The sequence below is a fragment of the Haliaeetus leucocephalus genome, unplaced genomic scaffold, assembly GCF_000737465.1.
Source record: "Haliaeetus leucocephalus isolate CR32 unplaced genomic scaffold, Haliaeetus_leucocephalus-4.0 Scaffold1, whole genome shotgun sequence".
Lineage (NCBI taxonomy): Eukaryota > Metazoa > Chordata > Aves > Accipitriformes > Accipitridae > Haliaeetus > Haliaeetus leucocephalus.
This window is the reverse complement of record NW_010972437.1, coordinates 15,792,110-15,816,397: the sequence shown is the minus strand read 5'-3', so window position 1 is coordinate 15,816,397 and position 24,288 is coordinate 15,792,110. Positions and strand designations below refer to the sequence as shown.

Sequence of the window (24,288 nt, the reverse complement as noted above, 5' to 3'; positions counted from 1 at the left end):
ATTGCTAAAATATACAGCGCAGAATGCCAATGAAGAGCTACTAAAGTATAATTAGGGCTGAGTGCGTGTCATAGTATTTGTCATGGAAAAATATTGAAAGTAATGGAATTACAGAGTAAAAATAATAAAAAAACCACAGACCTGAGCATAGGGCAATTTAAAATTAAGTGAAATTACATGGTAAATTATAGCGTAGGATGGATCAAAATTCTGTAACCATATTTTTAAGATGCTGTAAGCTATGCTGCTTAGCTGCCAGCAGAGAGTAGTATATCAGAGAGCAAAAGAGAGAAGAAAGAGACATTTTTTTAAGCAAAGCTAATAATGTAATCTGACAAAGAAAGCATCTGTTTTCTGTTGTAACAGTTATAAGTATTTTGCTTTTGCATAGTGCCATGTCTTATTATAGAGGTAGTTGCAAAAAAAGTTAATGCATCAAAAAGGGAATTTGTCTGCAATCCTTTTTTAAGGGAAGGTGGCTGGTTTACTTTGGGTCCAGAGGAAAGAAAAAGTACTTCAGGTATTGAAGACACTGAAAATTGCCATTTTGTGGACATGTAAATATCTGGGAACAGCATTCTGGGTGAGCTGAGATTTAAATTTCCTAAGTTTAGGTGCCTCAGTACAGCTTCTTGGTTAAAAGGCTGGTCTCCTAAACAGTCAATTGAGGAGAAAGGCTTTTCTGCAAGGCAATTCAGAGTAGCTAATGTGGGTACCTAGAGGTAAGTGACATCATTATTCTGGCAATGAATTAAAAATTTTGTACCCAGCTTTCCCAGAATAGGTTTTTCCATGAATCTGGAAGGCTGAACTTAGGTGATATTTAGGCTCCTCGGAATGCATATAGACAACAAAGTGATATTCCCATCAGGCATATTTTTGTACTTTTGAACTTCTGAAGATCTGAATGCTTTTGGAAACTTCCTGTGCAAATTCATTGCTCCCATAGCATCATTATTATCAGTTGTATCATGTACTCTTTCACACATATGTTTTTTCTGGTCATATCTCTGTTTTTACCTGTTGAGTTGTTCTTGAAGTAAATCTAACCGATTTTCCACTTCCCCATATATAAAGTCACTTTCAGTTTCACAGATTCCCCATGTGACATGGGGTAATGCTGACTGAACTGGGGAGTCCTGGTACTCCTGGATGGTCTCCTGCTCCCAGTTTCTTTTATCAGTGATATCTGATGAAAAATAAAACATATAAAAGTACAGGTTTATATACATGCTGTTAGACAGGGGTTGGCACCCCTCAAGCATCACACTTACTCGTGTTTCTCAAAACCTTGAAAGTCAAATTGGTACATTGGCACGCTACCTGAACAGCTTGTTTTGTTCCTTACTCCTATTTAAGCAGAGATAAAAGTGGTCACATCCATGCTGACATTTTGAAGCCACAGATAAACAAGCAGTTTTGTCTGGTCAGGATCATCAGAGTTCTGCCACTGAATGGCTCCTATTTCTTTAGTTTTCTTTCTATTATTTTACCAATGAATCCCAAATTTTCTCGAGGTGTTTTTTTAGCAGTTTGTTATTCATCGAAATTAGAAATATTTGTTCTAACCTAAATGCATTACATGATGTATTTGAATGTCTTTGATTGTGTGCTTCAGAGACCTGGCTAAGACCTCTTCTCTTGCCCTTGAATGTGCTATTGAAGTGTATTTACTGTTTAGCTTATTGGTGTAAAAGGAGTACTTGGTGCATTGTATCTACAGCACTGGGCATGCATTACAGTGCATTGGAATGCCCCCTCTAGAGAAGGTTGCCAGGCCTTAGCTAGCTGCCTTTCTTACGGATAATTGTAACAGTGCTTGTCTTAACAAGGTTGGTGAAGTGTAACATGTCTTCTCTGAGACAGAGGCCATTTAATACAGCTCATACTGCTTGCAAAAGGATACTGGTTATTACTTTCAGAAAGGAAATTGATTTTCATTGATGTAACTTTTAGCATCACTAGTCTCCAACCCAGCCCTTATATTGTTGTGTAAAGCATGTCATAGAGACTCTTACAGTACTGTGGGGTGAAAGGTGCCAGTTCATTTTCTTTAATAATTTGTGACTCCTAAAAGAATAAAATATTCAGCATTGCTGGGTCAGTCAGAGATCACTTTAATATTAAATGAAGCTTCATGGTAAATAATAATGCTTTTTTTTTCCTTTTTCTTTTTTTTTTCTCTTTGAACTGCAGATAAAATTTTGGATTAAGATAGACAAACTAAATTTATTTCAAGCTAAAAAATGCCCAGTTACATTATTAGGATCTTACTGCAGAGACTGAGCTATCTTGCTGAATTTAGTCACCCTTCTAATCCTTATCTATTGTATATACAATAGATAAAGTATTTAAAAACACTCTTTATATGAGTAATTTATATTTATTTCTTTATCTCCAGCCCTTTGTAAAAAAAATGATGATGACTACTCCAGGTCTCACCCTGTACCCGCTGTGCCCAAATTCCATCCCTCTTGTCCCTCCCAATTCTTGGATCTCTGTGATCAAACACTGCACCTTACCACCCAAACAGAACTCAGGGGCACTCCTTCCTTTTTCTTGGATTTCTGTTTCGAGCTACTTCTCCTTTCTCTTTCAATTTGCTTAATTTACACCTCTGTGGATTTATTAATTAGTTTACATTCTTGGCTTTAGGCTGTTTCGCCTGTTCACCAAGCTGGTGAAAGGTTACAAATCATTTATCATGGGATATACTAGTTGCATATATCCTTATCAGATATAGAATGAAGATGCTGCTGTGAGCTTTGCAGAGCTTACAGGTGACATACTTAGGTGGAACAGTGCTTTTTCTACATCAACCCGCCCCCCCCAACCCCCACCCCGCCCCAAGCCTTTGTTACTTTGAGCGAATCTGCTGTTACGCAGTCAAAAATTGCTCAGTACCACTCAGATTCTCCTCTGCTGTGATAAAAAAGGCTGTTAAAATTTTAACACCTGCTCAATTCCACTCCCATTAGGGTTGTATTTGTAATTATTTAACTACTTGAAGTTACAGGATGTATTAGAAGTTCTTACTGCGCTCAGGCTGCTTCTTCAACATACAGCAGGACAAAATCCTTGACTGCTTATAAAGCATCAGCCTCTGTTGTATGAGCAGTTGGATTTGAATCCCACATCCCCCAGTAGTCCCTGAATGGTTTGCTCAGAGCTTCTCCTAACACTTCTCTTGGCACTGCATGCTGATAACTCAGCATAGGTTACATTCATTTCATGCTTGGGAAATTTTTCTAAGCAGCCATAGCAGCCAGAGCCATGTTTCAAAGAAAAGAGAAAAAAACCACACTGTGGGTGACATGTGAGAGGTTTGTCCAAATGCTAATAGCTAATCCTTTTCAAACACATCTTTGAGCAGTGTTGCTCTAAGTAAGTAAGTAAGTAAATAAATAAATAAATTCCTGCTCAGATTTAGTATTTCAAGTAGATTTAGCCAGGAAGGGGAGCTCTCACTACATGACTCCAAGTGGAGGAGAAGACTTTCTTCTCTTTTTTTACCAGAGAAAGGTTCTTACTGCATTATCTGGTCTTTGGTTAGCAGGTGGTAGAAGGTTTCCTGGAGCTGTAGAGAGTGAATTTCAGGTGACATGATCTATAACTGATTTTATGCACTGGGCAGAAGGAAGGGGAAAGGGATTTTATCATGGCTACATGGAAACCTGTTCAGCTTCTCAGCCATTTAAGCCAACAGAAGGAAAGCGGCAAACGGTGCCACAGAAGCATGTAATTTGGTTTTAGCAGGCACACATGGCACAATTTGCAGTGTCCAAGGAAGTTGGAAAGGTCTCAGGAAAGTGAAGGGAGCAGACTATGTATGACAAATGCAGGGGTAAAATTTTAATCTATGGGTGTGGGTGCAATGGATGTTGGAAATCCAGTGGATTTACTTTTAAGCAGTGAATTTCAGGAGTAGAAACTAAAAATATATGCCATAAATTTCACTGCTTTTTAATGTCTTGTAAAACCCAAGTTGTTTGTTATTTTACACAATAACTAACTCAATAAAATCACATTTTTTTCAATGCCGTGGATTAACCCAGGGAAATAACAGCTCTTTTTTGTCTCAGATTATGTATTTGTAGACTATTACAATAAACATTTAATTTGTGACAAAGCAAATGAATTGGCACGCAAATTATAAAATAAGTTCATACACTATAATCAAGTTGATACACTATAAGATACGGTATTGTACTGTTCTAAGCATCTTTTCAGCTACTTCCACATACACGAGTAACCCCAGAAAAGCCCAACAGCAGTTAAAACTTTATAACCAACTATGGTGTTCCAGGGCTTGAACAATTCAAGAATCAGTCTTACAGTCAAAATAATGACCAAGTGAAAATAGAAAATAGCATTTTCCCACAATATATAGATTACGAGCTACAGAAAAATTATCAGATCTTCTCAAAAGAGCCATATGTTTTAATGTTAAAAGTTGCATTTTAGGATTATGAAAGAGAAGTTTATGTGGTTTCTGCCCACATTATACAATACATTATTAATAGTCTTTCCATTCATCAACAGTAATGACCAAAGCTTAAAACAAAACTAAAGATAATTAAATATGTATCAGTCACAGTGGTAATGAATTGCAGTAGCTTTATAAAAGTGCATTTGTATTCAAGATTTATAAGGTGCCATACTATAGGAGGATTATAAACATACATACATACAAGCAGAGTTTATTTCAAAATTTCATCATGTTTATAACCACTTTTTTGGTAAATTATAATCAATCTCTAATTAAAGCAGGAGTAAGAATTTAGTTTAAAGCATAGATCAATCAAAGCTGATCTTATTTTATTGACCTTGAAGGTTTCATGAAAGTTGCAAGAAAGGTAATGAGCTTTCACACACATTACCAGAAGTGCTGGATTACGAAGTGGAAAAAAGAATGTGGTCTTAATCAAAATATGTAACCTTTAGACATGCTAAATTTAGCTGAAATGAAATCTGCAATAGGTTGCCTTGGAAAACGTTGCTATAGCTGCAAGGACACATTTCTGGCTATTGGTAGGGGAAAGGTAAGCTTTCAAATAGCAGCATGTATGCAACAAGTTTATGTGGTGCAGATTTCTATAGCCTTAGCCTGGGGAGACCAGACTTCATATGTTCATACCTTTGAGATATAAAAAATACATTGTTTGGCCTGATTAATCGTTAGGTTAGTTTAAAATTATAGCCTAAAAGCCTAAAGTTTATTGAATGATGGTTAAATGGTTAAATTGCCTCAATAGAAACAAACTGTTGAGGAAAACAGCATTGAACAGTAAATATGTAATTCTTCCCTTCAGACTGAAACAATTACAAATGAACTTACAGCAATATTTAAATTGTATATTAAGCTGGGGCTTTTCATTAATTTCCCTTCACATCACTGAGAAAATTAATATTTTAGGATATTAGATGTAATTTTAATTATGTGATTTAACTCTGTGTAAAAGTAACTGAGATTGCATAATAGTTTCTGATCTTTTGTCATACACAAAAGCTCAAATCTTTGTTCTTGTGTTTTACTTATGGAAGTCAGGATTTGTTCTGTGTGATATAATGGCACTCTTTTTAACCAACATGTGCAGCAAAATGGGATAGTATTCCTTCAAGCTATTATGATTTTTTTTCCACTTAATTTTTGTCGTGCCTTGTCAATACAGAGAATGAAACTAGTTACCTGAAAACATTTTTTTTTGTGCATGTGCAACGATCACTAGGTTTATCTAGCTCTCATTATCTACGATTTTTTACTGTCACCCAACCCTGGCACATCAAACACCTTTTGAGAGATTCTTTACTGCTTTGAGTGTAGTTTTCATCCATGGGCACTCAATGAAGGCCAGTACCAGCTGACAATTTTAAAGGGTTTGTTTAAATGACTTTCCTAAGGCAGTTTGGTTACAATATGATTTATTAGCAAAGCCTAGAATAGCCTTTTGGAGGTTCTGTAATCCAGTCCCACAGCCAGTGTATTAAACTACATTAATCCTCTTGAGAAATAATAATTTTTGATCTAAAATATTTTTCTTGTTAAACTTTCAGAAACACAAAAGTAAATATGTAAAGAATCAATAGAACCATTCAGAAAATGATTTTTGATAATCAGACTAAAAAAGATGTCTACTAAAACGTTACAAAATAGCAACAGCTAGATTACCTTTGCAAGAATTGCTTCTTTTGTCAATAAGAATTTCTTCTGTGGCATGAATAATTTCTTCAAAGTCCACCTCTGTGGTTTTCTCTGTTATAGATGGGTAATCAGCTATCCCAGAGAACAAGGGCTTTTGCTCATCTTCAATGGATGACACAAAAGATGATGACCCACTTTTTTTCTCCTCGAAGTGTTTCTTAATAGACTGATAGTATATGGTGGTGTCCCCTGTGGGTTCAGGATCACTCTGATCATTCTCTTTGAAATAATCTGTTAAATAGAAATAATTGTGTACAGTAATATGCAATTCATGAAATTGTGTTCTAGTTTATTCTGGTCTGAGGATGGAGATGATTATTATATCAGTTAGGAAGTTCACTGTCTATTAGAATAAATTAAAGCCTTTTTTGATTACTGCATCAGACGAAATTTGTATTTCTTTTGAAGTCCTAGAAGACATTTGCATGTATGCAGTAAGTATTCGTAGTCCCTAAACCATAACTCATTATGCAAGAAGTTGCTTATATCAAACCAGCAAGAGTTTTATCCAACACAGCCCTCCTGTTTACTCACTGTTTTTTCCAGGTGAGGATGAGATTTGAGAAAGCCTTATATTCCAAAATTTAAAAAAAATGAATTTATTATTTAATTCCCTCTTCCAATTTCTCACATTCTTGGGCATTTCTCACAATCTTGACAGGCTAACAGTCATGGATGTCAGACTCGGTATCAGAACTACTCATTTAAGTTATGCCTACTTAAGAGCATCTTTGCTGATTATTTTTTTCCCAGAAAAGGCAAATGTATTAATCAATGACTCAACCTCAAAATGTCTGGGCCTACCTAAATACAGAGCGTATTTCTCCACGCTCATTACTGTCAAGCCTATATTTAGGATTGATATGGTAGAGAGAAACCCTATTGGTACAAAAAGAGGGGAGTTCCTTGTCTGTCTTTGTGGGATCATCTCAAAACAACTTTCCAAAGTAGCCCAAATTCCTTAGCCTTTAGCATTAACTGCAATTCTCTGAACATCCATTCTTTTGAATAAGAAAAGCATACAGCATGCTGTGATATATATGGTAGGAGAGTACCAATCATGCTGAGAATGAATCCTTCATTAATCACATTCAAGGTCTGTAGTGAGGAATGGCAGATTCAGTCCTCTTAGAAGTGGCAAATAAAACTAGATTTAAAGAAGATGCCTTTAAAACCACATTGTAAAAATTAAATAGGATTTAAACCCAAGAATGATCATTTATGAATATAGAGAACTCCTGATCTCTTTTCAGCATAAACTTGAAGCTAATTTCCAATTCAATAATTGGTTTTACTTATTTTTAACTGAAATGTCAGGATAATTCCAGTTCTGCTATTTATTTAAAACACATTTTAGCAGGGTAGTCTCAACAACATATAAATACAGCAACTAGTTTGCATTAACTTCCTGGGGAGACAGCATGATTTCCCATCTGCTTTGTGCTAATTACTAATCAACATAGCTCTGGAATGTCTGTAGTCTTTACAGCCTACAGCAGTGGTTAATACAACATTTAGTATATTCCCTAGGTTTCTTCGCTGTTTTCTGGTCACTACAAGGAAATGAAACTGTGGCTTCATCTAATCCTCTTTATCTGAACACAAAGAGAATGCAATATCGGTACAGAGCACTCTGCAAGAGTCCAGACATGGTAATGGTGAACAAAATAAAACCAATACAAAAGCAGGCCTCCTGTAACTGTACCCTCTAGAGTCTCCAAGGGCCATTAACACAGACCTGGACTGAAGTGACTTTATTTGGCTTTTGTTAAGCAGGGTTACTAGCTATAACTGATATTGGTGATACTCTGATACTGTGAAGGCATAAACACAAATCCAAATGGACTGGCAGCGTAAAGCTCTTGGGGGTTGCTCAGGCTGGAGAGCCAAGTACTATGTCCTCTGCATCTCCAAAATAGTACAAAAAAACAAAAGAAAGCTTCATAAGAAAATTCATAGATGTCTCCCATGGCTTTTCTTGTGGGAATATATGGTGAAATACATACAGTCACACTACAGTAAATTGTCTTAATTACTTACTGCTTGACTGACTTCAACCTGTGAAAAAGACCTTCTAATGAAATCTTGAAATTGCCATTTTTTTTAGGGTAATTCTTTATGTTAATGAGATTTTGTGCACTAACGGTAGCTGTAACGAGCACCCTGTGGAATACAAATCAGTGGGCTAATTTTAAGAGGAGGTCATTGAGACTCTAATGAAAAAAATTGTATATCAGCTGAAGTACAGCAGACTGCCTTATCTGTCATATTCATAGAATACTAAAATATCTAGAAACAAGAAGCCAGATTCTGCTAACACTTACACTGCTGTAAAACCAGGGTAATTCAATCGACATTTCTGCATTTAGTCTCCATCTATATCAGAAAAACGGAATGTATTCTTTTCCAAATGCTGTCCAGGTATAATGAACTCACTGGCATTAGAAGGAAAGCAGAGATCTGTTGAATGTAGGGTCCTGCCTATTGAATCAGGGAAGATTTGTTCATCAGCTGATCTATTTCAAAATATTCATCTTTGGCTTTACTGCTGTTGCTTTATCTGCTAGCCATCTGGCTACATTCAGAGAGCCAGAAGTTGTTTTCATTTAAAAGACTTTTATTTAATGCTAAAGATTCTTCTGTCTGGAGAATAATCCTGTGATACTCTGCACCTAGAGTAGGAATTAAAATGGAAACTGCATGTTTTATTTGGCTTTTCAGGGCCTGATGGTGGTGCAAGCTCTATACCTCATCTTAACAGCTTAGCAGTGCCTCTAGCTCAGTGGAAATATGTTACAAATATCTAGGTATCCAGGTAGTGCTTTATTCAGATTGTGAATTTCTCCAATTTCTCCTTTTGTAATGAAATCCAGTCATTGGTTTGGAATGAATTTTCCAGAAGAGAAGAGTTTTCTATCTGTGTATGTAAGAAGAAGTTCATTTTCTATCACACAGACTCCATGTTTCAAAAGGTTGCTCTTGTCCTTTCTCTTCTGTTTTCAAAACAAATGTAATCATTAACCCCTCCCATGCTAGTGCTTCCTCCTTCCTTTCCCAGTAAGACAAGTTTCACTCTCTGATTCTGATTGCTAGAAACTATTTTTTTTGCTGAAAATGATTATTTTGAAAGTTCCTGCTTTACCAAATATGTATAAACATAATTGACACCCTTTATGTGACTTGTTTTAGCCTGTTATGTGTTTTGGGTGCCTGCCAACTTTACAGGCAGTGTCCTCTGACATTTGCTGTCTGGAAATTCCAAAATCTTCATAGTAATTATCAGAAGGTTTGTGTCCTGCTTTTCGCACTTGTACTGGCAAAGGAAGGAAAGAAACAGGATTGTCATGAGGGCAGTGAAATATAGCTATAACATAGATTCACAGAAATACTGGCATAAAATCCAGCTTGGTGGGATGGTTACCAGACATCAAACAAGTTTCTTTTGTGTGCCATGGTCAGCCTGTATTATTGAACTTTTGCATTATTCAGACAGTGGCAGTCTGCATGATCTAGACATATTTTCTCTTAATGTATTAGTCTGCTGCAAACAATAATGGTGAAAGTGTCAGTAATATATTACATGGGGAGCAGCATTGTTTAATATTACTGTAATTTCATTAACTGGAATTTGTCATACTTAATCAGGCTAGCTATGTAACCTAGTGTTTCAGAAGGTGGCAAATTCTTACTCCCTTTTTCAACCATCCAATAAGAAGTCCCATAACATGCCTAGACAAATTCAATTTTGTGCAGGAAATGAGGTGAATGACTTCCTCACCCCTGCAGAAAGCAATTTATATCCCAAACCATAAATCAGATAAGGATTATCATTAACATGATCTGCATAACTATAAATCTGTTCAGCAGACATGACATCTTCCCTTTCCTTTGAAAAAACCTACCATATTATTTTATGCTACACCAAGTACATCCCTTGGTAAGGAGAAATGCACACCATGGCTTGGAAGGAAGGATGGTTTATTGCTCAAAAGGTCTGCAGATCTTCAGATTCCCAGCACATATTTTGGTTCGACTGTTACTAGCTCTTTCTTATGTGATATTCACAAATATTCCTGTGGTGGTCAATCTGTCTTTCCTACATATGAACAAAATATTTGCTAGTCATCCGGACTAGTTGTTATCTGTTCTTTAATTTAAAAATGTCAGTTACCTTGTCAGAGAGCAGAAAAATGCCTTATGTACCCACCCATGCACAATGGGCAGCAAATACTTGGAATCAAAAGTCAGTGACCAAGCATTTCAGATAGTATGTTAAATACAACACCACAAACAGGGTTGAGAAAGTGCAAAATCTCAAAGATGTCACAAAATCAAAGGCTGTTGATGCTTTTATCGAGACCATCTAAAGAACCTGAAGGTGCACAAGTCCATGGGACCTGATGAGATGCATCCACAGGTCCTGAGGGAACTGGCAGATGAAGTGGCTAAGCCACTATCCATCATATTTGAGAAGCTGTGGCAGTCCAAGGAAGTTCCCACTGACTGGAAAAGGGGGAAGATAACCCCCATTTTTAAAAAGGGAAAAAAGGAAGACCCAGGGAACTACAGGCCAGTCAGTCTCACCTCTGTGCCCGGCAAGATCATGGAGCAGATCATCCTGGAAACTATGCTAGGGCAGATGGAAAATAAGGACGTGATTGGTGACAGCCAACATAGCTTCTTACCTGGCAAATTTGGTGGCCTTCTACACAGGGTTACAGCATTGGTGGATAAGGGAAGGTCAACTGACATCATCTACCTGCACTTGTGCAAAGCGTTTGACACTGTCCTGCATGACATCCTTCTCTCTAAACTGGAGAGACATAGATTTGATGGATGGACCACTCAGTGGATAAGAAATTGGCTGGATGGTCGCACTCACAGAATTGCAGTCAACAGCTTGATATCTGAGTGAATTTAAAATCTTCAGAGAGAAAACTGTACTGATTTGCAAACAGTCTTACAGGAAACAGTATGAAGAACTTTAGCAGATTTGTTTTCCAATGGGAGAAGATCATGACCCCCCCAATCTTCAAAAATGCATGACAAGTAATAGATAAAATTCCGAACTACATTTTGTATGCAACATTTGAAATGAGAGCTACTCCACCTTTGCTACCAGAAAATTTGCCTGAAAACTCTATAGAGGTATTCAACCCTTCTCAAACATCAGCAAGTACTATAACTTACCCCAAATTCACTTAAACAAACCTAAAACATTTATAAATCATGAATTTTAGTGCTTGAGATCTTGTCTCTCACAATCAACTTGGCCTATACTCAGCCTCAGAGTCCTGACGCTGCACAGCGTGACATCTGGATGTCTGTCAAAACCAGCCTCAACTCATGTCCTGACAAGGAACATGTCCCAGGAAAGTTCATCTGAAAGTCCATTCCAGAAGATGAACAACTTGAACAAAGCACTCTACCATTTTTCAGCTGAAGAGAAATTTGTCCGTTGTCAGGACAGTCTTCTATTGCCATCATGATCATCTCAGGTCATGACTGGTAATCAGGGAAACTGAGGAGTGCTGCCTTCATAAATGTTTTTGAGTGCCTGCTGAAAGCATAGCTTGCTCCAACATCTGCACATTACCAATACATCCCTGAGGACAAAATAGTACAGAAAAAAGCAAAAACTTTTAAGGAAAGTGTAATCATTAAGTCCTTATGACTAATAACTTGAAGTGATAAGGAAGCATAAAAAGAAGTTTTTCTTGCTCCTTGGTGAAACATCATTGATGATTATAGCACTGTTCAAGTTAACAGAATGTCTAATTACTCGTATTAGAAAAATCACCTACTTTTTGGGTGGGTTTTAGTGCATGAAAATTGTATGGAAAAATCACAAATTTAGTGTGCATGAAAAAAGAAAAGTAGTTTGAAAGCTGTACAAAATGTCTATTGGATAGCCTGAGAAGTTCAGATATAAATATTTTCCAAATGATCTCAGCTGAAAAAATAGAAATTGGTATGGTCAGGAGAAGTAGCTGGTCCTGAAGCTCTGAAAACAAACTGTACTGTTAAAATCTGCAGTGCACTTTGTATAGCAGGAGTTTCTAAACAGGAGAACTATTTATATATCACTATTTATATATAATATATATAATATAGTAATAATGCTGAGTACAGTGAGACAATTAACATAAAGGCTGCCTTTCACATACAATTTATCTGCTTTTGTTAATCCAAAAAATCATATAGTATTCTGATGGTTAGTTGCACTAGAATTCACTTTTACAAGTGGAAAGTTACATTTGCAGCTTTTTAGTTCTAATTAGCGGAAGTAGTAAAACACACAGTTCCTACTCAGTGATAAAGATAATTCTTCACATTTGAAGACCACAGGATTACAAATTTTAGAAGTAAAAAAGAGCAATGTAATGAACCCTGAAGTCTTCATATATTCATTAATAATTTAATTTAGCAACAGTGCCAGATTTTTATGGTAAGATAAGGACTGGCTACATTACTACAATTTTTCCTTCTGTGAACATCACATATAGTTATGCCCATCTATAGCATAATATACAGCAGAACTTAGATGAAACAAAGAACAAGTGAAAATAGGTTCTTTCCATCAGAGATTTTTTGGCTTAAAAATAATCTTTTGAAACAGATACAGTTATATCAAAGCTTGGTCATTTTCAGCATATGGCAGAGATAAGAGTTCTTAAAAGTGCACACATATTTGTTTAGACATTTCTTAAGCTGGTAGAAAGAATTTATCTAAAGTTGCACCAGGCACATGGATTTGTGTATCTATAAGTCCTCGTTCAGCACCTTGGTACAGTAGATGTCTGTAGACCTGTCAGACCTCAGAATTTGAAACAATGCCAAAGACTTACAATGACTCCTGAAACCTGGGGTGTGGAAGTCCTTATGTTCTTCAGAACACATTTCTTTTCCCTCTTCTTCCTCACTTCTACTCATTGTGTTTCCCTTCAAATTTCCCACCTATCTTTAGAATGCCTTACAAAACATAATGTCAGATATGTGTGTGGTATCTGACTAACACCAGGGAAAAACGACGTCTGTCTAGAAACTGATGCAGGAAGATTCTTTTTCCTAGGAAAAGTACGTTACTGGAGGTATTTTAGGAAAGTTAAAACATCTTCTCCTCTCAGTAGTAAAAAGGTTTTAAGTTCTTATCTTTCTGTGACTGTTTTTAATGATAGAAGATTCCTTTAATTCCAACTTCATTCATAATTTGGGAGCTCCTAAGTCTTCACTGGGGAACCTAAAGATACCAGCTAGTGGAATTCCATCATTATAGCAAGCCCTGGCAATTTTGCTGAAAGGTTCCCGTAGGTTGGATACTGATGACGGAGGAAATTAACTGTACTGGAGAGAGTTGTTCGAATTACTGTTTTGTCTTAGTGCTGCTTGTGAGAGTTTAGTAAGTTAACGTGTCCGTGGCTGTGTTTCCTCTCTGAGCTGTGAAGGTTTGGATGATTCTGTGATTAGGCAACAGCAGAAGATACTGAAACCTCCCCCCACCATCCTGGACTAAAGACTGGGTAACTTTTCCATAAGAATCCATGTTCCTTTTTTTAAATGGACTAGTTTTGAATAACTGAATTTGAGACACATTTCAGAAGCCAAGAATTTCAAAGTTGAAGTGAGTATGCAATCCTTAATTTATTTTTGTGCTATTTTTAGTACAATGAGATAAGTTAGGAATGGAGTGACAGCGTTATCTCTGAATGTTCTTTGCTCTGTCTGGTTTTGCATCAACTTCAGTGCTAATCAGATAATAATGGAAGGACAATTCTTGATTTATACTTCAGGAAATAATACTATACTTAAAAATTCAGAAAGAAAGAATTACATGCACCTCAGAAGCGATTCAGGGCAAAGGCCAAAGCAGTTCTCCTATCAAGTTCAGAATTCTCTTCTCTTTTACAAGGAATTCAGCTTTCACTGTAGTACTATAATTACTTTTTTTTTTACAAAGTATGGCTATGGATATGTGTGACTGCATACAACAGTTCGATCAGATTTGGCCTCTGGGAACAGCGTCTCTGGGAGCAGCTCCTGGAAATAAGATACTTCTGTGGAAGATCCCCGAGGTGGCTCCTAGGCACTGTGGTAACTGCAATAACAATAATAGGAGCAAATGGAAAACTGCAGTGATGAGCTCTCTGATGACCATATAGTTTTTGTTAGGGGTTTCATGCTGAAGGTAAGATTTTGGGGACATGAGGTCTTATTTCAAGCCATATGATGCCTGCCAAGGTATTAGTTGTTTTCTGGTCATTTAACTACCTGACACTTTGGCTGAATATTAGAAACTCTTTTCTAATTAAGCCCAAGCAAACTTCGTCAGCATAATACTAACAGTTTAACACAGTTAAGTAAGAGCTTCAATTTTTGTCCAGATTCTTACCCTACTTTCTTGCTGGGGACACAGCACAGTGCTTGGCTGAGTCATCTATTTATAAAGTAAGCGTTTAAATAAATAAGCTAGGGGAAGAGCACGAGAATGGCAGAGAGCAGGGGGAGGGGAGTGTTTCCCCATTCTCTCAGTACTGCTTCACCTCATACTTTTAGGCAGGAGTTCTGAAAGATTTCAGGCAGTTCCTGAAAGATTTCCTTGTCTTCTATATTGCCAGCCATGGCCTCTGGATACCTTGTGTAATAAAGCTATGTTAATATGGTTTGGCTTCTTAGCCTGGATAGTACCTAAAAGCAGTGCACACTTAAGGTAGCTATACTAATCAAGATTCAATTGGAAGTTTATTAGAGCTCTGGCTTCTGTGCTTACTTTGAGAATAGATCAGTAGGTACTTTTAGAAAAGTCTGGTCAAGAAGCATAACTCTTCAAATTAAAATTAAGTACTATGTAAGTTTACTTAGTTAACAATATGCTAAAACGAAACACTGCAAAATACATTTTATATCCCACTTGATTGTTACAGTCTGTGTCAACATGGGCAAGTGAATGCAAAAATTGCGTAACAAGATTTTGTAAGAAGTTTCTTTTGTGGCCTTTTAAAATCACATCCATGGAAATAAAAATTCCTTGTTATGAGTTCCCTGGGCCAGCTGACAAAAGTTAAAAATTAAGTATCACTAGCTACCTGAATCTCTGGTTACTAATTTAACAATATAACTCCACTGGAGTTCTTATCATCCTCTCAGCTAGTGTCTGTGGGATGATGTTCTTGTTTTTGGATCACAGCTAAAAATCCAGAATAAGGATTTATTTCAGTGAGGTCATCGTTACATTCCCAGTTAGTATGTCCACACTGGTTTACTTAGCTAGTATTTTAATTACCCTGGATATGATGGATAGATTTTATATGCCCTGTGACAAGAACAAAGGGCAGCTATGATTTGGCTATGTACCAAGTGCAGTTTTAGACCAAAACCAGTTTTCTCCCTGGAAAGGGTTTCATACCTGATTGCTTCTAGGGCTTCAAGAAAATTATGTGTGAGTGCCCAGAACAGGTCCAGAATTTTGGTAGCCTTCAGCTAAGGGTTACATGAGTTAAAGTTAAATGCAAAGAATATCTTTTAGTGAGAATAATTGGACAATGGAACAGTCTGAAGAAAGTTAAGATTTTAGAGCCAACAATAACAAAAATTTAAATAAGATGCTAGCAAAAGTAGTAATGCTTGAACTCCAGAAAAGTCTTTTCAAAGCTTCAAGTTTTCAAGCTCTCAGTGAGTTTACACTCTGCCTCTAACTTTTGCATTTTTCACCTGTATGTTTGGATTTCATATCGATGTAACCAACTCTAGTGATGCCCCATTCAGCATGGGATAATAGATCTGCACTCAGAACTAGCAGAGCAAAAGAAACTTCTTGCCCCTATGTATTTCCCTTAAAATTAGCTAACTCCCACAGAACTGCTAGAGGAAAATGAGAAATGGGCAAGAAAGGATTGTATTCGGCACTGTTGAAAGAGACAACTGAATGTAGATGGACCAGCTTGTTGTCCCTCAGTTTTCAGCAGAAGACTAACTTGCCAACCCAGCTGAGAGCTTTGTTTGGAACTGCCAGGTGGGAATACTGCTTATTTTGAGCAGTCATAGAGTGCATTTCTTGGCTGACTGTCAAGCATCTATGGCAACTGGCTAAGGCTGCACCTGCACCTGTGCAAGGAATATCATCAGTTATTCTGAACGACCTGTAATGAATTTCTTTTGGGTGAGAGCAAGAATAAGCTGCTATGCAGTGTGTGCATTAATTTTTGCAGGGGACCCCTTGTGCTATTGCAGTCCTTTCTGGAATGGTCCCTCAAGTAGCCTTGTACCCTTTAAAATCACATTATGGCAGAGCCCACTGTACTAGCTAAGAATGATTTTTGTTGACACAGGTAAGAAATGGTGGAAATATGTATAGGTGGAGTGAGAACATCTTGCATGGAATTGGAAAAGTAGTAGTACTAACTGCAGATGCATAACAGAGAGCTGTGTTGATTTTGTTTAACCCCTGATAAAGCTCATGCAGGAAGAGTTACCATGGCAACAAGATCCAAATCACACTAGCATGAACTAAAGGCTGAGATAACACAATCCCATTTTTAGCACTCCAAAAGGGAGAAAATCGCTGATGATCACACTAAAGATGGAAACAATACCATTTCAAGCTGCATAATATGCTAGTAGGTCAACAGCTGAAAGTAAAGAATGCCAGCAAGAAGACCATTCCATGAGCATCCCCCACCCCCCAATAATTACAAATCAATAAGACTTTAGTGAGATGTAAAATATCAAAATATAAGAGTGAGAATGCTGGGTGTCTCTATCCTGTTCAAAGTGTAGTTCTGAAATAATATGTTAAAAGTCATCATACAACACTTTTTTTTTTTTTTTTAAATCTGTAAGAATACTGTGACGGGAAATGCATTTGCCAACTGTGTGTTCAGGAACTCTGTCTTTTCTACTCCAGTTCTTCTGAGGCACTCTGCAGGACCATCCCCAAATATTTATCATTACAGACTAACTATGCTGGATCAAAATATGATGCCACTTCCTCCTATATGTTAAGGGTTGAAGTCAATAGAATATTACTTTACAAGCCAGTAGTAACCTCTAGTACTCTACAACCTCATACAGGATGTAGGATGGGCCACAGAAAAATGACACTGAAGATCTATGACTACGAGGTGTCTGCTGTGGCTATGGCAACATATAGAGAGTCTGAACAGGGATCAGAGAGGGGCAGTAAGCCAGTAGGCCTAAAGTCTACTCAGTTCTTGGCAAAGGACTCTTACAATTGTATCTTGTCCTCAGATGGGCTTCCAATGTACCGCACTTCTGTCTAACTCACACATTACCAGATACTATACAGTCCTTACCAAGATTAAGGAGCTTGTTGCCAGTCTTGCCTCTTCTTCCCCAATGGTGCAAGTTTTTTTTTTTCAAAGACAAAACTATGGGAAATTATATTCTTTCCAAAGTAATGCAAATAAACATCTCCAAGAGAATGTTCAGTGTAAGCTACTGGGAAAGAACTATAAAAGCCTAGGGGTCTTGGTGCCACATTGACACCTGAGAAGCCTATTTGTAATTCTGCAGAAGGCACAACATGAAAGATCACTTCCATCTTGTCTAGGTGGCAGCATATGTTTTCTCATAAGAAATGTGAAGGTTATTCAGGCAAAGTGCCTCTGTCAACAGATTCTTTGTGAAGAGCAGATTGAATATTTCATGGGGACATTTTCCTGACAGATTTGTTGGCAGTCTTGGCTTCCTGCCCTAAAGACGCTTCTTTGATCAAACAGCAATGTCATTGTTCTGAGTAGCCACGCTCTGGATTAAAGTCTTCCTTCATCGAACATTATACCTGCTATGTATGTTTAAAGTGTTCCCATTTATTTTCAGCTACTCTGCAACTCTATAAATTGGTATTATGCTGCATTTAGGATTGGGGTTTAACTGTGGAGTGTGAAAGACAGGCATATCAGAAACAGTAATTTGTCAGACAAACCATTGGACCATAAATGTGTAATGTTATTCAAGGAACTGTGCCTTCCCTACATAAAAATGAAAACCCTGCGAGTATCAGTTTAGCTGTGGTCCTGGTTTCAGCTGGGATGTAGTTAACTGTCTTCCCAGTAGCTGGTACAGTGCTATGTTTTGAGTTCAGTATGCGAAGAATGTTGATAACACTGATGTTTTCAGTTGTTGCTCAGTAGTGTCTAGACTAAAGTCAAGGATTTTTCAGCTTCTCATGCCCAGCCAGGGCACCTGACCCAAACTGGCCAACAGTGTATTCCATACCATGTGACATCCCATCTAGTTTAGGAACTGGGAAGTGGAGGGGCAGGGATTCGCCGCTTGGGGACTGGCTGGGTGTCGGTCGGCGGGTGGTGAGCAATTGCCCTGCGCATCATTTGTACATTTCAATCCTTTCATTACTACTGTTGTCATTTTATTAGTGTTATCATTATCATTATTAGTTTCTTCTTTTCTGTTCTATTAAATCATTCTTATCTCAACCCAGGAGTTTTACTTCTTTTCCTGATTTTCTCCCCCATCCCACTGGATGGGGGGGGAGTGAGTGAGCGGCTGTGTGGTGCTTGGTTGCTGGCTGGGGTTAAACCACGACAGCTGTCTTCATGACTGTTGCTGTCTGACCACAGCTACTATCTACAGTTCCTGTATTTAGCAGTACTGAATACTGGTGACAAAGTTTAATATTTCACTGAATTTTCCTTCATTAGGATTACTCCCAAAAGCTTCTAAGGTGAACATAAGCACAGAAGATGTTATCTGAACTCTTGCCAGGACAACCATCTACACATTACCATATGAATCAAAATCTGACTGTGGTGAATCTACTGTGTCCTGAAAACAAAATATTTTGATTCCAGGGAGAAACACTACCTAGCATCAAGTTCAACAAAGCACTTTGCTGAGGAAATAAAATCAATGTTGCTAATAAATAATCCAATAGACTAGCTTCTCCAAACAGTTTAAAACATGGTGTCTCAGAAAATAGATCTTGTTTAAGAGGTAATACACATATATATATGTATATCTCAAAGGCAATAAGGAAGCTTAGTGTTTGAACAGCTCTGCACTGATAGGTGTGAAGTCATGGAAGGGTGACACTGGTATCTTCTAGTCATATATAACCACATAGGGGACAGTGCACAGCATGTTTTTGCTGCTCAGCTGGATTCTCAGGAGCTGCTACGGTAACAGCCAACATGGGACCCTAATGTACCCAGCGTTACCAAGTGAAATATCAATGAATAATGAAGCAGTGCTGTCTAATGTAAGAAATGAAGTTAATTACCTTTCTCTATTTCACTTTGAAAGGACAATTTCCGTCTTCGTAGTTTGCAGTTATCTCCATCCGTATCATTAGTAGTTTGTGATCTTATTACGAGGTCAGACTTGATTAATGAAATATGAAACATAATGACAGATTAGTCCCATCTAAAGAGAGCAGGTTTTCAATAGGTGATTGAATGTTAATCATGTTCAAGCTTTAAGAAAGGCAATATTACACAAGTCAGTCTGCATCAGACTCTCCATCCCCAGCTAATGGTATTGCTCAATGCTAATGTTAAAAAGTTCATGCAGGTTGAGCAAACATAACAATGTCACCACCTGATGGTGAAACAAAAGTACCCTGATAATAAATTTACATGTAAAGACAAGTGTTCATGTGTTATCAGCTTCCTGAACTTGCACAGATGTGGTTTAAGTAATCTTAAAGAAATTAATGAACCCCCTCCCCCCCCGCCAAAACCTCTAACAGAGAATGTATACTATTGCAAGAAGTAATGTGGTAACTGATTGTATTAGATTTATATTTAAATATGTGGTAATGATTATAAAAGTTACATTTTACAACAATAAATATAAGGCTGACAAACACCAGACACTTTACCCCTCATTATTTTCTCTTTCTAGACCCTCCCTTCCTTTCTATCAGATTCAGTTATTCAGATACTTATTTCCACAGCAGAACACAATGTTGTCTTTCTATATCCATCTTATGGAAGATGGATGTGTTTTTTTTGCCCTAATAAGTACAAGATGCATTTAACTCTTCTTTCCACTTATTTAAAACCAAGAAATTTACAAATAAGCAAATATAACACCAGTTATGCTCTTTGTGTACATACCCATGGCATTGGCTTCAGCCTACTTCCCTTCCCTGTGCTAGTGAGGTTTCCCTCACTCAAGTAAGTAGATTTGCATGTGGGAGAAGGGCAGAGGGAAAGAAGTGGGAAGTGTTTACATCTTTCTCTATTCCCTTAATTGTAAACCTGGTGGGTAAGGTGCTTCACTGGTGGCCCACTGGTTGAATAACTGCAGGAAGAAAAAGGCACTTTTACATAAATAGGAGGAGAGGAATGGAAGTCGAAACAGAAGCACCTATTATTCAGATAACAAATCTGGATCTGAGTGATGTTTTGAAGATCAGAATGTGCTCATCACTTCTTTTGGGGGATCATTTTCTAGATTGCAATAGACAGTGGAAAGCAAGTGGAATTGCTAAAGAAAACTGTGATTTTGCATGCTCAGAGGCATGGGTCTGTCCTCCCTTCCCTGTCCCTGTGAAGTCTAGCAATTTTTTCTTAGTGGCTGGTACAGCAATAAGAAATAACAACAGAAAAATTTCTAAGGAACATGAGCAGTGAGGACTTTCTTTGTGTATTATACACCACAACACAGAAGATGGAATTTTGTTTCAATTTTCTCTGATCTAAGGAAAAAATAATGATAAAACATTGATGACAATGTAATTGCAGGAAATAATTGCTCAGACTAAAATCATTAATGTGAATTAATCCTTAAGGAAGTTTTTCAAATATGTGGACTTTCAGTTTTAACTTAAATTTATCACTAGACTATAAATTCATTGTATTGTATTTCACAAATAATTAATAATGATGACCTTTTCAATAAACACAAAAAGATGACTTTTAAAATAAAGAATAGAATTGGTCTTTCATTTTCAGAATGATCTTTTATTAAAAAAAGGCTCAGCATAAAAAGAAGTGACATTTCTTGTCAGAAGTTATATTTGTTTTAATTTTTTAAACTAAAGATCCACATGTGATTAGCAAAGATGCCCCTATCATTTACAGTCCAAACCTCAGTGTTCTTTGTCTCCTTGTTTCTCAGAAGGCCTTTGAGGCCAAATTATATTACTTCCTTCTCACTGAACCTCTGTTTTTCCTTAAAAGTGTACTAAGAAACTACAAAATGGCAGTATCTCAGAAATAATGAAATGTAAACTAGTCATTCTATGTGCAGTGTAGTCCATGTTTGGTGGCCAGTGCTGGTGTACCCTGCAACTTTCTAGGGAAAGCTTTAGCCCCAGCAGCACAAGCTGGGCAATAGCCTTTTCCTTCTCCCCTTCTGGCCAAACCTCCCCTTTATTTCCCAATTCAGACTGACCCCGGCAGCATGAAATAAGGAAACACTGGTAATTTTTCTGTTTTTCTGAAGATGCAATCTGTGCAAAAGGGGACACTTAGGACAGGCACTGTGAGAAAAAGAGACCAAGAAATCCCTGCAAATCTGAAGACTGAGTGAAATTTGACAAGTCCTTTGTACACTTTTAGTCTCCTAGGAGGTAGAGTGCACTCCAAGATAAGAGAATTAACAATTCATGTTTGAAAGGCAATTAAATATTTTTGATTGTTAGACACAGAATGAATCCAGATAATCTGATTTATCTTTATTTTATGGCTGTACAATTATATTTAGTGTCAAAAGTTCCCCTTGTGGTGACCTAGGCTATAGTAATCTGAAAAAAACATATTTTCCATGGCTTTAACAAAACATCCAAGATTCCCCTGGCTGAAATTTTAATACTATTTAAATATAGAACCAAATCGTGTTAGATTATCATCATCTGAGTAATTTCATTGACTTCTGCTGAGTTTAACTGACTTCAGTAGGAGCAATCAGGTGAATGTATTTTTTTAAAATAGGATTTGGCCTCAGGCTTTTAGCTTTTATTTTTGCTAACCTTGGTTTTTCAATTGTTATTTTCAAGTTTTTCTACTGTGGGACACATTTGGCCCAATATTAAGAAAAAAATTACTTATTGTATGTACCTTTGCAGTTTCATCTCTCAGATTAAAAGTCAGTTCTAGATTGGTGAGAAAGAGATCAGAAAATTCAGGGTACATATCCAAAACTTCTAGTAGGTCTTCTCGCTGGATTTTATGTAAGTCACAGTAAGTTAAAGCTCTCACATCTGCATTTGACTTTCCTGGTTTTGCATAAAGATGTACCATCTCTCCAAAAATATCATTTTTCCCTGCAGAAAGAAAATTAGAGTTTATTATTTTAAACATGAATAAATTAAATGATGTATTTCTTTATGATAATGGTGTAGAATACTTGATTTTACATGAAGTGATACAATCAGATTACCATTTACATACATTGTTGTAAATAAAAAGTATTATTATTAAATATTAAAAGCAAAATTACTAAAATCAATGAAATTACATAGGCATATAACTGGACTAAGTGAAAGGAAAATCTAATTTCATCATGGTATTTCTTCAGTTCCATCTAGCATGACTACAGCAGGTTCATTTGTCCTTTCTTGTAAAAACAGTATTGTTATGATAAGAAAGATGTAATTTCTGTTGTTCAGTAGAGTACAAGACCTGTCTGGCCTGGAATCTCATTTTATTAAGAATTACATGAAGAAACAGACCATACTTGAAATATATTTTGGTAGAAAATGACTTATTTTTTATATTTTTCATAGGAAATGCAAAACTTCCAAGATGCAGAAGTTGTTTTGAAGAAGGTCTTTAAACATAGCTGCCTCTGTTTTGATACTATTACAATTCTTTCCATCAATGTTGATACATTCACAGTACCTGTTTGCTAAAATTGTCATCTCTATTAAATTGCTTGTTTTCCCCAAATATGCACCTAACCTTCATCAATGCAGAGCAGTTGCAGCCATAGACCAGTGAAAATATGCTCTAAACTAAGGGTTGCAGGGCTTATCTTCAAAATGGGGTTTGCGGGGGGGAACTAGGAAAACAATTGTGGAAAAGAATAGTGGTCATAGCAACTGAGAAACAGTAGACTGGTAAAAAAGAATACAGGGGTGATTTTGCCTCTGTGTTAAACATTTGTGGCTTTTACATTATGTTAGTGCAAGTAGTTCCAGTTTCTCCATTTTCTAAAAAGGAAGCTGAAAACTGGGTGAGCAAGCAGCTAAAAGATGCAAAAAATAATTTAAGGGCTGATTTACAGTGAGGGTCTTAAAGAGCACAGTCTGTTCAGCTTATCAACAGGAAAATTAAGAGGTAACCTGATTATATTGCATCTATCCTTATAGAGAGGAAAAATTACTCAGTACTAAATGCCTCTAGAATATAATAAGGAACGTATAGCAAGAACCATTGGAAAGAAATTGAAGCAAGATAATTTTATACTGGAATTAAAGGACACATTTTTAAAAATAAAAATTATTAACTATGGAAATAAACTGGCAAGAAAAGTGATCACTTTTTCATCTCGTTATGTCTTCAGATCACACCCCATTGCTTTTCTTTCATCAAACACAGTTCATTAGACACAACAGACAGTTAAAGGTATGGAGTGTAACAGGAGTCAGTGATATAACAGAGGTTAGCCAATATAATCTAACAGTCCTTCTGGTGTTGATGTTTATGAATGCAGAGGTCCCTATTCAAGGCATATAATACCTTCTCTGCAATATGACTATTGACATGAATGCAGTATTTTTATATCTTGTATGCAAAGCTGAAAGAGGGGGTAGATTCTATGAGGTCCACAGCCATTGTATTTTCTAAGGATTTGGCACAGAACTACTGTTGTCAGGTCAGTACTGATCAGACCTTACTCAGCAGCATCAGGCAGTGCAGACAAGTTGAGGAAAACTGAGGGACAAACCCAACATTTCTCAGAACTCTGATTTCTGTGATGAAGTTGCAAAACTTGTTAAGGGTGGAAAGTTCATCCATGCTACCTCTGTTGGACTGAAGTCTTTTCAACCACAGAGGACATAGCATTAAGTGGTTTTTATGTCCATTTCTCTGTGTAGTTTTTTCAGAAAGAGGAATTAACTAAAAATATTTGGCTAAGTATTGATAATCTTTGTTAGGTTT

The 24,288-nt window shown here is 36.9% G+C and overlaps 1 protein-coding gene across 1 annotated transcript in view; it reads right to left on the bottom strand.

The window, feature by feature from the left end:
- KCNH7 (potassium voltage-gated channel, subfamily H (eag-related), member 7) overlaps positions 1-24,288 on the bottom strand; it is a 241,098-nt gene that overhangs the window by 5,453 nt on the left and 211,357 nt on the right. The window contains exons 11-14 of the mRNA XM_010567570.1: positions 22,243-22,448; positions 19,458-19,557; positions 6,170-6,421; positions 1,021-1,189 (exon numbers count right to left, since the gene is read on the bottom strand). Of these exons, the coding sequence (XP_010565872.1) occupies positions 1,021-1,189; positions 6,170-6,421; positions 19,458-19,557; positions 22,243-22,448 (727 nt within the window). The remainder of the gene's footprint in view (positions 1-1,020; positions 1,190-6,169; positions 6,422-19,457; positions 19,558-22,242; positions 22,449-24,288) is intronic.